The sequence below is a fragment of the Hypanus sabinus genome, chromosome 14, assembly GCF_030144855.1.
Source record: "Hypanus sabinus isolate sHypSab1 chromosome 14, sHypSab1.hap1, whole genome shotgun sequence".
Lineage (NCBI taxonomy): Eukaryota > Metazoa > Chordata > Chondrichthyes > Myliobatiformes > Dasyatidae > Hypanus > Hypanus sabinus.
In genome coordinates, this window is record NC_082719.1 from 63,594,546 (window position 1) to 63,608,153 (window position 13,608).

The 13,608-nt window shown below is 39.3% G+C and overlaps 1 protein-coding gene across 1 annotated transcript in view; it reads right to left on the reverse strand.

The window, feature by feature from the left end:
- Window positions 1-1,181: 1,181 nt before the first annotated feature.
- The window catches only part of rnf180a (ring finger protein 180a), a 149,180-nt gene continuing 136,753 nt past the window's right edge, over window positions 1,182-13,608 (reverse strand). Inside the window, exons 8-9 of the mRNA XM_059989329.1 lie at window positions 11,232-11,357; window positions 1,182-7,431 (exon numbers count right to left, since the gene is read on the reverse strand). Of these exons, the coding sequence (XP_059845312.1) occupies window positions 7,238-7,431; window positions 11,232-11,357 (320 nt within the window). The 3' untranslated portion in view covers window positions 1,182-7,237. The remainder of the gene's footprint in view (window positions 7,432-11,231; window positions 11,358-13,608) is intronic.

Sequence of the window (13,608 nt, forward strand, 5' to 3'; positions counted from 1 at the left end):
TAACTGAATTTATGGATGTTACTTGGCATTAATGTCAGTTTAGTTGCAAATTAATTCAAAAAATTTCAATTGAAATCAAAATTCCAATTGTTTACCTGAAGTTTTTTTTTATTTTCCAAGATTATCCAGTTTTGCCAAACAATGGTAACTGGGGAAAAAAAAACCTCTACTGGGGGAAAAAAATTGAATTGCATTCACAACTGTAACTCTCGAGCAGTAGGAACATTTGCTCCACCCATTCCAGTGCTTTGATATCATTTATGCAACGATTTAAACAGAATCTTATGATGTAACTTTAACTTGGCTTTATTAGTGTTTTATTCAGTTCTGGCATGACTCTTGTGCTCTCACTTGTTTTGGGAAATTAAGGAAATTATTTCACATCTTGATCACTGTCTTGCTGTATTTAGAGACATAAACACCAGCATCCATTTGTTACTAGGTATTCTAACTTTTATTCTACATTCTCCTACACTTTATTTTTCCAGCCTAAAATGCATTATTTCACATTTTTAAATGCTTTATTTACATTCCTGATGAAGGGCCTCAGCACAAATCAGCAACTATTTATGCTTCTCCATAGATGCTACTTGACTTACAGAGATCCCCCAGGATTTTTTGTGTGTGGAATTCTTTTTGTTGCTTTTCTGTCCAACTGACTAATTCAGTGAGTTCCCTGGTACCTTTAGCTTATTATTCATTGCTAGCAGCATGGCTTGTTTCTATATGAAGGTCAAGGCTGCTTAGCTATGCGTGTGCAATGAGTGGGTAGGATGAACTACTGGGCATAAATCAAGTGAAAGGAAACCCAACGTGGAGACAAAATAGAATACATTTTGTGGGTGTGATTGAATATTCACCACATTAAATCTATGTTTGAGGAATGTCCAAATGAGTGATGGTGAGTGTGACAAGGGTTATTTTATTTGGCAATGAAGGGCATCCTACATCATATCCACATATTCACAGTACACTAATGACTCTTGGTAAGAAATGTCCAACTTAGTGCAGTGTGATTTACCTTGAGAATCTGGGAAACATAAAAAAGATGACACATTTAAAGGAACTTGAAAAGAGAATAACAACACACACAAAATGCTGGTGGAACACAGCAGGCCAGGCAAATCAATAGGGAGAAGCGCTGTCGACGTTTCGGGCCGAGTCCTGACGAAGGGTCTCGGCCCGAAACGTCGACAGCGCTTCTCCCTATAGATGCTGCCTGGCCTGCTGTGTTCCACCAGCATTTTGTGCGTGTTGTTTGAATTTCCAGCATCTGCAGATTTCGTCGTGTTTGCGCTTGGAAAAAGAATTACTGTTACTGTGCATCTGATAATTGAGTCAAGGTTGTACATCGCATGGTACTCGTCAACATGTTTTGGAGACAATTCTAAACTACAATAAACCTTCACATATTTGTTTACTTCATTGCATCTATACACAAGGCCATACAACCACAAGACACCAGAGCAGAATTAAGCTATTTGGCCCATTGAGTCTGCTCTGCCTTTTGATCACAGCTGATCCATTTCTCTACAACCCTATTTACTTGTCTTCTCCCTGTAACCTTCCACGCCCTGACTTATCAAGAATTTATCAACCTTTGCCTTAAATACACCTAATAACCTGGCCTTCACAGCTGCATATGGCAACAAATTCCACAGATTCACCACCATCTGGCTAAAGAAATTCTTCCTCATCTCCATTCTAAATGGACATCACTCTATTCTGAGGTTGTCCCTTCTCGTCTTTGCCCCCGTACCAGATGAAAAGTTCTCTTGACATCCACTCTATCGAGGCCTTTCACCATTTGAAAGGTTCAAATGAGATAGCCCCCCCATTCTTCTTAATTCCAGTGAGTATAGATCTAGATCCATCAAACACTCATTATATGATGAGCCTTTCATTCCTGTAATCATTTTCGTGAACCTCCTTTGAACCAGCTCCAATGTCAGCACATCCATTCTTAGATAAGGGGCCCAAAACTGCTCTCAATACTCCAGAAGCATTACATCCTTGTCTTTATATTCTAACCCTTTCAAAATGAATGCCAATATTGCATTTGCCTTCCTCACTGCCAACTTGACCTGCAGGTTAAATTTAGGGAATCCTGCACAAGGATTCCCAAGTCCCTCTCTACCTCAGATTTTTGAATTTTTCTCCCCGTTTAGAAAATAGTCTACACTTTTATTCCATCTATCTAAATGCATGACAATGCACTTCCTGACATTGTATTCCATCTGCCACTTCTTTGCCAATTCTCCTAACCTGCCTAAATCCTTCTGCAGCCTACCTGCTCCTCCACTTATCTTTGCAAACTTGGCCACAAAGCCATCAATTCCATCATCCGAATTATTTACATACAACAAAAAAAAAAGCCCCTGCAGAACACCAATAGTCACTGGCAGCCATTCAGAAAAGGCTCCCTTTATTCCCAAACTTTGCTTCTGGCCAAACAGCCAATGCTTGATCCTGTTTGACCTTATGTTTGACATCTTGTCAAAGGCCTTCTGAAAATCCAAGTACAGAACATGCACTGGTTCTCCACTGTCTATCCTATTGTTATTTCCTCAAAGAATTCCAACAGGTTTGTCAGACAAGATCTTTCTTTATGGAAACCATGCTGACTTTGGCCTATTTTATCTTGTGCTTCCAGATACTTTGAAAACTCATCCTTAACTGTTGACTCCAAAATATTCCCAATCACTGAGTTCACACTAACTCACATATAATTTCCTTATCTTGCCCCTCTCCCTACTTGAAGTGTGGAGTGACATTTGCAATTTTCTAGTCCTCCAGAACCATGTCAGAATTTAGTCATTCTTGAAAGATCATTACTAATGCATCCACAATCTCTTCAGCTACAGTACCTCTTTCAGAATCCTGGTGTGTAGTCTATTTGCTCCAGGTGACCTTTCAGTTTCCCTAGCTCTTGCTCCCTAGTAACAGCAACTGCACTCACATATATCCCCTGATACTCTTGAATTTCTGGCATACAGCTAGTGTTTCCCACAGAGAAGACTGATGCAAAATGCTTATTGAGCTCATCTACCATTTCCTGGTCCCTCATTACTACCTCTCCAGCGTCATTTTCCATCAGTCCAATATCTTCGTTTGCCTCCTTTTTACTCTCTACATACCACAAAAAAAAAACTTTGGTATCCTCTTTGATATTGGCTAGCTTACCTTCATATTTCATGTTTTCACTCCTTATGGTATGTTTAGTTACCTTCTGTTGTTTAAAAGGTCCCAATCCTCTAACTTCCCACTCTAATTTTTGCTCTATTACATACCCTCTCCTTTGCTTTTCTCTTGACTTTGACATCTCAATGTGAACCTCAGTTGTGTCATCCTGTTTTAAGAATACTACTTTTGCTTTGGGATGTATCTATTCTACACCTTCCGAATTGCCCCCAGAAACTCAAGCCATTGCTGCTCTGCTGTCATCCCTGCTAGTGTCCCCTTTCACTCAGCTTTGGCCAGCAACTCTCTCACACCACTATAATTCCTGTTACTCCACTATAATACTGATACATTTGATTTTAGTTTCTCCCTCTCAAATTGCAGGGTAAGTTATATCATATTATAGAATAAACATAGAACATAGAACAATACAGCCCAGTACAGGCCCTTCGGCCCACAATGTTGTGCTGACCCTTAAACCCTGCCTCCCATATAACCCTCCACCTTAAATTCCTCCATATACCTTTATGATTGCAGCCTCCTAATGGTTCCTGAATCTTAAGCTCCTTAATCAAATCCATTTCATAACATAACACCCAATCCAGAATAGCTGATCCCTCAGTGGGCTCAACCACAAGTTCCTTTAAAAATGCATTTCATATGCATCCTCCAAATTCTCTCTTAGGATCCAAAATCAGCACCAACCTGATTTTCTCAATCTACCTGAACATTGAAATCCCTCATGACTATTCTAACATTGTCCTTTTGACATGTATTTTCTATCTCCCATGGTAATTTGTAGCCCACATCCTGGCTATTGTTCATAAGCCTGTATTTAACTCCCATCAGTGTCTTTTTACTCTTGCAGTTCCTTAACTCTACCCACAGCAAATCTCTCTTCCAATCCTAGTCAACTCTTTCAAAGGATTTGATTTTCTGTTTTACTAACAGAGCCACACCACCTCCCTGGGCTACCTGTGTATCCTTGGATGTTGAGCTCCCAACTATAATCTTCTTTCAGCCCACAATGTCATACTTGCCAATCTCTAAATGAGCTAAAAGATCATCTACCTTATTCCATATATTGCATGTATTGAAGTATAACACCTTCAGTTCTGTATCTGTCACCCTTTTCAATTTTGCCTGTTACACTGACTGCAACTTTACCCTATCATCTGCCTGTCCTTCCTCATAGTCTCATCGCACTCTGTCTCTGCTTGTATACCAACTGCCTCCATCCTCAGCCTATCACTCAGCTTCCTCTCTCCCTGCCAAATTAGTTTAAGCACTCCCCAACCATTCTAGCAAATTAGCCTGCAAGGATATTTGTGCCCCTCGGGTGTAATCTGTCCCTTTTGTTCAGGTACTACCTTTGCCAGAAGAGATTCCAATGATCCAGAGATCTGAAACCCTGACCTCTGCACCATTTCCTCAGCCCCACATTCACCTGCCAAATCATCCTATTCTTGCGCTCATAGGCACATGACACTGGCAGCAATCCAGGGATTACTACTCTGGAGGTTCTGCTTTTCAGCTTTCTACCGAGCTCTATAAATGTTCTCTTCAGGATCTCTTCCTTTTTCCTACCTACGTAATTGTTGTGATTAGGTACCAAGACTTCTGGCTGCTCACCCTTTCTTTTTAGGTTGATTCAAGATGTCCCTGACCCTGCATCTGGGAGGCAACATATCATCTAAGTGTGTCTATTGCATCCACATAATCTCATGTCTACTCCTCTAAGTAGGTAATCCCCCATCACTACTGGAGTCCTCTTCTTCCCTCCTTCTGAATAACAGGGCCAGTCTCAGTGTCAGAGACATTGTCACTGCAGCTTCCCTCTGGTAGGTCATCCATTCATAGTATCCAAAGCAGTATACTTACTATTGAGGGGAACACTTGCCCATTTCCCTTCCCTATTCTGACAGTCATGCAGGTAACTGCCTCCTGCAACTTAGGGGTGACAACCTATCCACCACCTCCTCAGTTTCCCCTATGAACTAAAGGTCATCGAGCTGCAGCTCCAGTTCCTTAACATACTTTCAGAGGAGCTGCAGCTTGGTGCACCTGATGCAGATGTGGTTATCTGGGAGGCTGCTGGTCTCCCACATTCCCACATCTCACACAAAGAACACAACACAGCCCATGAGCTATTTTCACTGCTCTAACTATGTACTGATGGATGAAGAATGAGGAAGAAATTTACCAGATGCTTAACTTTAAGTCTATTTTCACTGAAACTTAATGAGCCAAAACCTCTGCATTCTAACACTGGTCCACTCACACAATAGTCTTATCCCTGCCTTACTCTGATGAAAGAAATGAACTGCAATTCGATTGGACTGTCGTAAAAATGGTGAAAGCCCGTGAATGCTTTGATTTTTTTTTCTCTCTCTTTTCCCTGCCCCTCTGATTGGGCTGCCAAGAAAATCCAAAACTCATAACTTGGGAGGGCTCATCTTCAAAATATAATACACACATAAAATTTGTGTCATACTGTCTACTAAGGCATCATAAGCAAATGTAAATAATCCCGACATTTTTGTACTGCTCGAGTGCAGACCTTTAGTTAATGCATGTTTGGAACCATATTGATTCTAAAGGATATACTATTTTTGATGGCTGTGGCAGGTTCTCTGATCTCAGCTACTAGGGTAACTGGCAATAAACGCCTCGAGACTCCCTCTAATTATCACTTGAGACAATTCCTCCCTCCTCAGCTTACTGACAGCAACTGAACTTTCGAAAGATACATCCATCCAAAAAGTCGATCAGTATTGCAAATAAGTAATGCTCCATCTGATGCCACATGATTTAAAAAAAAAAGTAACAGGGTTCTGTAAAAGGTAAAATATTAAACGGAGCAAGAGGATGCCAAAAAAGCTCAATACGCCTCCACTCCATATAAAACTAAGAAACCCAGAAATTCATTGGAATGACAGGGTGGTACCAGTGAAGCAAGCAAACAGACAATGCTGTACCAAGGACAACATGTGCTTGAAGATTCAGTACTGCCCAGTACACCTTTAACACATAACCATGGTCCTAGGTTTCCCCACTTGTCAATCAAGAAGTATTTTTTGTACTGATGGAAGCAAACAGTCATATTTTAAGGTAATTTTAGATCCACAGCTAACTTCATCATATGTTGTTGTACTTTTCTCAGTAACTGTTTTCACATGGATCTATGAGGAATCACCGGTCTTGAAGACAGATATATATAAAATAATATAATTACATATATCCTGTATGAAATATGCCTCATTATTCCTGCTGTTATCAAAATGACACAGAGGAATGTCAGGTTTGTTGCATAGTAATGGAGGATTTTTTTTTCAAGCCTTTAGTAATTACAATTAGTGGAAAAATTAAAATAAGGATAGGAAACAGTTGTCCAAGATGGTGATAAATTCAGATTGCTGGCATTCTTATTAAACAACTCTATAAAATAAGTATTATACTGAAACTTGTATAAAATGTGATTTTTAAACTGGCTCTAGTATTCTACATTTTTTTTTGTTCAAGTTATTTGAAAATTATCAGTATTCTACTCAAAGTGTCACACTAACTTTGAAGAGTGTGCTTGAACCAATGAAAGTAAATGTTTAAGATACAGTACTTGTCCAAAACCACATGTAGTTCTTGCTTTATACAGACTGTATTCTGCACTATCCCCAGTTATTGCCAGTATTAATTCTTGTCCACAATATCTTAGAGGTGGAAACAAAATACTTAAAGTCCCAAAAATGGCATAAATAAACCATATTATGAGATGGTTACAATTAAGTTTTTAAACTAAGTTCAGATAGTGTTCAATTTCATGGAAACAAATAAAATTGCATCTGCTATACTCTGTAGATTCCATTAATGGTAGCTTAGTTTTCAAAGCTGGGTTAAAATTGCACAAGGTAACTGCAGCTGGAAAGAATATGGCTAACTTATTTCTTCAAACTTCATATTTCTGGACAATTTTTAATACGCAATATCTCAGGCAATTTCTTCTAAACTTGTTCAACATTCTGTGCTTGAATTATTATCATGTTATCAAAGCCCTAATAATTTAAAAGGATGGAAAGAAAAAGTAGCAAAGAAAGCAAAATATAATGAATCCGATGATCCAGTTAACAGAATAAATATAAATGATAACCATGTCCATATCAAATCTCCAGCCACGATTGTCATCTTCAAAATCCAGCCTGTAGGCACCATGAGGGAATTGTCTTCTTGCAACAGGATCCGGACGTCTTCGAAAACCTGTGAGGAAAACAACATTAGTAACTTATGGCTCAGTACTCTCCAACAAATGACAAGCAGTATCTCGTGCATTAAAGAATAGTGTTGTGTAAGCCTTAAGGTAATAGACAGTTATAGAGCTACAAAAAGGATCTTTTTTTCCTCTTAACACATAATCAGAGTGCGCTCAGTACACCACATGATCTCTTTCAGTATTAACTTTCAATTATTGTTTCCTTTCAATCTAAAATTGAAATCATTGAAGAAAAGCATTAACATTGTTAGATAGTTAAATAAAAGCAGAAAATATAGGATAAGCAGCTTCCCCTCCATGCCCTCTACCTTCACTTCTCACTGCCTTAGGAAAGCAACCAGTATAATCAAAAATGACTTTGGACATTCTCTGGTCTCCCCTCTCCCATTAGGCAGAAGGTACATAAGCCTGAAAGCTCATGCCAGCAGGCTCAAGGACAGCTTCTATCCTACTGCTATAAAGTCATTGAACAGAACTCTTGTATGTTAAGATGGACTCTAAACTAATTTATTGTGGATTTTTCCTTATTGTTTTCCTATACCGCACTTTATTGGTAAATGTAACACTCTATTCTGCATTCTGTCATTGCTTTTCCCTCAATAAACTAATGCTGTGAAATGATCTGTATGGATAACAAGCAAAACAAAGCTTGACACTGTACCTCAGCATGCATGATGATCATAAACCTATCCAAGGTACAAGTTATTTGATCCTTCATAATATTTATTTTCAAAATATATTGCAATGCAGAATGGTATGCAAAATATTTAAGTTCATTTAAAATACACAGAAAGCATTTCTACATAGTTTATAGAATCTTGTGAATCAAATTAGTGGGCATCAAACTCTTGTGGCCAAATGTTTTTAGCTAACTTAAGAACCACATTAACATGTAGGATACAAGCACCTTCCAGCTACGTACCAAAGAAGAGGCCAGAGATTACAATGTGCATTAATGAGCTTGTATTCTATGCATCAAAATATAAACTTCCTAGAGATTACAACACTCTGTAACTTCTAGTTGATGAAAACAGCCTTTGAATTATGATGCATAAAAATATTTTTTATTGCCAACTTCAGCAGCACATGTGACTCTTGATAGGAGAAGCGGAGCGAAATTAAGATGGCTCTAAACAGCAACTTCCTTGCTTGTATGTTGGGTAACAGCTCTATATCCATCTTTAATATCTTCATTTTTCCCTTTCAGGGTTCTTTCTGAAGACCCTGACCTGGATGTACACGCTGACCGGTTATTTGCGGGAATGGGACCCGCTCTCGGGGTTTCAGGACTGGCCATTGTTTGGCACACCAAGGGTTCGGCCTGAGACTCTGGCTCAAATTCAGAATCCTAAGATCTTGGGGCTCTGAAGACAGGCGGATTGAGGGTTGGTGTCACAGCAGGAGACTCGTTTGTCGTCGGGGGAGTCGGGATATCTGTTGTGGGCCCAAAGACCCGGGATCTTTGCGATCTTCAGGCATAGGGCTTGAAAAGAGTGACATAACAGACTTTTAACATTGTAAACCAGTGAGTTGTTTGTTATGTCTCCCCGCTCACTGGGGAAAAAACGGAGACACCTCCTCCTCCCTTATTAGGGAGAGTGCCAGAGAATCTCTATGTCGAATGCTGGATGAAACACAAAGCCTTTGGGGTAACTGCAAGTCTGTGTCTTTGCTATTGCTTTGCTCACAGTGAGTGCTCGGTGTCGGTACCAATGCTTGCTTTTTTTTTGCTGGTGGTGGGAGAGGGGATATTTGCTCACTCCCGCTTACGCGTGGGAAGGAGTGGAGCTGGGGAGGATTTGGGGTTCTTGTGTTGATCTGTCGTTCATTCTTTGAGGCACTTCTCTGTTTTTGTGGATGTTTGCAAAGAAAAAGCATTTCAGGATGTATATTGTACACATTTCTCTGACATTAAATTGGACCTTTGAGATAAATGGTCTGTAAAAGACAACAGACAACTGACAACAGTGGCTGTACAATCTACAAAGTAGAGAGCTGCAACTTTATGAAGCATTTTTATAGCACATCCCAAACCTACATTCTTTAACAAAAAAAGACAAACAAAAGAAGTGCATTGCAACTCCAATCTGCAAGATTGCCTGTAAGACATATAATCTTTACTTGGAAATGTATCTCCCTTTTCCTATTTCTTTTGGTCAGGACTTCAAGGATTATATATCCAAACAGTACCATCTACTACCCTAAACATTCATTCCTTCCACTACAATACTGTGGTTGCAATGTGTAGCATGCATACATCCCAGTTCTCTGCTCAGGCTACTCTGCAACAGCTCCCAAAATTGTGATATCATCACTGCAGGCATGAAGTGCATAGACCCAAACCATCATTTGTAAGGGAAGTACTTTTTTGCTGCTGAGAAGATAGTGATGACTGTCCTTCATGAATTGCACTACCTTCTGGCAAAGCTGTTCCTTCAGTGCTTGAACTACCCAGTGCCAATGAAGGCATATATTTCCAAGTCAAGGAAATTTGTGATTTGGCAGTCATCCTGCCGATGATTGTGTTCTCACGCGCCTGCCTTTTGGTGGCAGAGATAGCAGATTCAGAAAATGCTATAGCTGTGCTTTAGGTGAGTAACTGCACTTCATTTTAGATAGCACACATTGAAGCCACTCTATACAAGTTGGAGGGACTAAACAAGAGAGAGAGGTGTGCCATTACAGCAGGTTGTCTTGCTCTTGGTGAGAGAAGGTTCACAACTGTTTTTGCAAATGCAGTCATCCAGGCAAGCGAGAGTTTTTTTTTCCATCTCTTGCCCTGAGCCTTGTAGATGTTGAAAATTCTGGAGTTGATTTACTAGGACAGCACGGCATATGACCCACTCATGTAGCCATGGTAACCCAACCCTGTAGGTCTGCTGGCAAGGGTGACCACAGATTGTTAATGGTGGGGTACTAAGATGGTAATGCTGTTCAATATTAGGGATAGAAATTACAATACGTTCTTGCTAATGTCTTCATTTCTGAAAAGTTGGATGCTGTGCAATGGTGGAATAAGTAAAGTTGACATTGGTTTTAAAGCCTGAATTAAATAATCAGAAATGCATCACAAGGTTACAGGGATGGAGGAGATTACAGAGAAAGAGTGAGAAGACTTTGCTAGAGATTGAGAATTGTAAAGTATTGCTTAACTGGGAGCCCACAAATCAGAGAGCAGATGGTGCATGTTAGGACAAGGTCTACACAGTTTGGATGATCTCAGACTTATGGAGTATCGGACAAGGAAGGACAGTTAGAAGTGTGTGGGAATAATTAAATCTACGTATGACATACTGATGAAGTTTCTAATTGATGCAGACGCTACAGATGCTAAACTAGTGGTAGAGTGATGTGGTCTGAACTGACATCATTCATGGAACTAGAATTGTTCTGCTTCAGATAGAGATCAGGAAAAAGGATGGAGTAGTTGACTGGAGAATAGAGTATAGCAGTTAAGAGGATTTGTGAATAGATTTTTCTGAATCAAACTTGCTTTAATTTTTTTGATAAATATCTATAGTTTATTTTACTAACTCAGAAAACAGAATTGTTCCTACGTTATTACATTAAAAGTGGTCATGATGTTGTAGTATGTCTGTTGTCAACAACCTGTTCATTTGATCTTAAAGTCATAGTGCAAAGAAACATTTTTTCATTAATACGGGTATATATTATTTCTTTTCATGCTTTAACTTTTCAAAATAAACCTGGAGAAACTGGATCTAAATGGTGCTTATAAACCCAGTTGTTGTGCAGAAAAATGTGAAAGACCAAAGTATTTTGTTACCTCCCAAGACTTTGATCAGTCTCCTGCAGCTAGGCAATGGCCACTTTGCACAGCTTGCTTTTTGAAAGCTTTGTCCTCTGGCTAAATACTCCTCGGAGAATAAACTTTTCATGGTGTTATTCAACTCTGGAAAGCAGGGAAGATTAAAGAATGTTAACAATTTCTGTTAATTAAAAGTTAGCTATGTTTACATGAGACCATAAAACAGGAGCAGAATTAGGACATTCAGTCCATCAAGTCTTCTCTGCCATTCCATCATAGATGATTTATTATCCCTCTCAACCCCATTCTCCTGCCTTCTCCCCATAACTTTTGACACCCTTACTAATCAAGAACTTGTCAATCTCCACTTTAAATATATCCAATGACTTGGCCTCCAAAGACAATGAATTTCACATACTCACTACCCTCTGGCTACAGAAAATCCTCTTCATCTCTATTCTAAAGATTCATCCTTCTACTCCAAGGATGTGCCTTTTGGTCCTAGACTCCCTTACTAGAGGAAACATCCTCTCCATGTCCAATCTATCTAAGCCTTGCAATATTCAATACGTTTCAATACAATTCCCCTCATTTTTTGAAACTCCCGGGAGTACAGGCGCAGACATTTTAAGCACTCCTCATATGTTAATACTTTCATTTCCAGGACCATTTTCGGTTACCTGTCAGAACCCTCTCCTTCTCAGAGAAGGGGTCTGAAATGCCTCACAGTACTCCAAGTGCAGTCTGACCAATGTCTTATAAAGACACAGCATTTTATCCTTGCTTTTATATTCTAATTCTTTCAAAATTATGCTAACATTACATTTACCTTCCATGTCACCAATTCAACCTGCAAGTTAACGTTTAATGAATCCTGAACGAGAACTCACAAGTCCCTCTGCACCGCCGATTCCTGAATTTGCTCCCCATTTGGAAAATAGTCTACACCTTTACACCCCCTACCAAATTGCCTGACTAAATACTTCCCTACACTGTATTCCATATGCTTCTTCTTTACCCACTCTCCTAATGTCTAAGTCCTTCTGCATTCTACCTACTTTCTCAACACTACCTGCCCCCTGCCACCTAAAATTTGTATCATTGGCAAACATGGCCTCAACGTCATCAATTCTGTCATCCAAATTATTAACATATAATGTGAAAAGAAGCGATCCCAACACCGAACCCTGCAGAGCACACTAGTCGCATTTTGACTTCTGAAATAAAAAGATTGCTAATTAAAATGTCACTGAGTCCTCAGCTCAATTTTGCTGTTGGAGTACCTGTACGATGAAGGGAAGCCACATTCCAAATGATAGGGAGGGAAACGTCTCAGAGTTTCATCCCGGCTGTTGCTTTGCTTTGCAACAACGTTGTGAAGGAATGGGTATGATTGTTGAAATAGCTTCATTTCCTTTTATGGCATTCTCATTGTCTGAGAAGATTAAGGCAGCAAACAGCAGAGACTTGTGAAGCTCAAGTTTAATCTGCAGTTTGTCCTAGTCAGTAGATAACAGCTGAGGCTGTGGTAGGACATAGCAGTAGGAGTCAACATCCTGAGCAAATGAAAAGAAATCTGACCATAGTTCACACTCCCAGTATCAGCTACTGACTTTTCGCTAAAGTTGAATGTGTCAGTAACAGTGAGGGAAGACAAGGAGGACAACATGGTTAAATATACATTCTTCATCTATACTCCTCATGCAGTAGTATACATGAAGAATGAACAGTTTGTACTGGCCAATTTAAAACCATACAAAACCAACATTCATATCTTTCAAGTGGGGAGAAGTCAATTTAATAAAATAAAAAGAAGTTCTTGCTATTTTTGTTACCCAAGGTTCTCGAGATCTACCATAATTGGCATCACAGTTAGGTAACTGTGTCTTTAAATGTGAGGGCTAAACATTTTCAAGGTAGTGGCTGCCTATTGTACATATCCATTTATTTAGTTCCAATTTTCTTGAATGTCAATCTATTCATTATCTTGGATATTCCATCCCTCCATACCATAGCAACTTCCCATGGCTTTTGCAACAGCATCTGGCTGAACCCATGACCTCCAAAATCACTTCCAAGTCACACGTATCCAGACCTGGAGATATAAATAGGTTTCTCCAGTCATATTAGATCAAAATCCTGGATCTACCCACCTAAGAGCATTGTGGGAGGACCTTTCCTTAAAACAAATTGCAAGGAGTCAAGAACGCTGCTCCCCATCATGTACTTAAAGATCATTAGAAATATTCTTTTAAATGAGGGTCACATCAGTAATATTCAATTCCCAAATACATTTTTTCATTTTATACACATCTACTTTCTTTTAGTTCTTTTCCTCCTCTTGCTCATCATTTTAGAATTCATTTGACCATAAATGGCAAATGCAGGAGAAAAT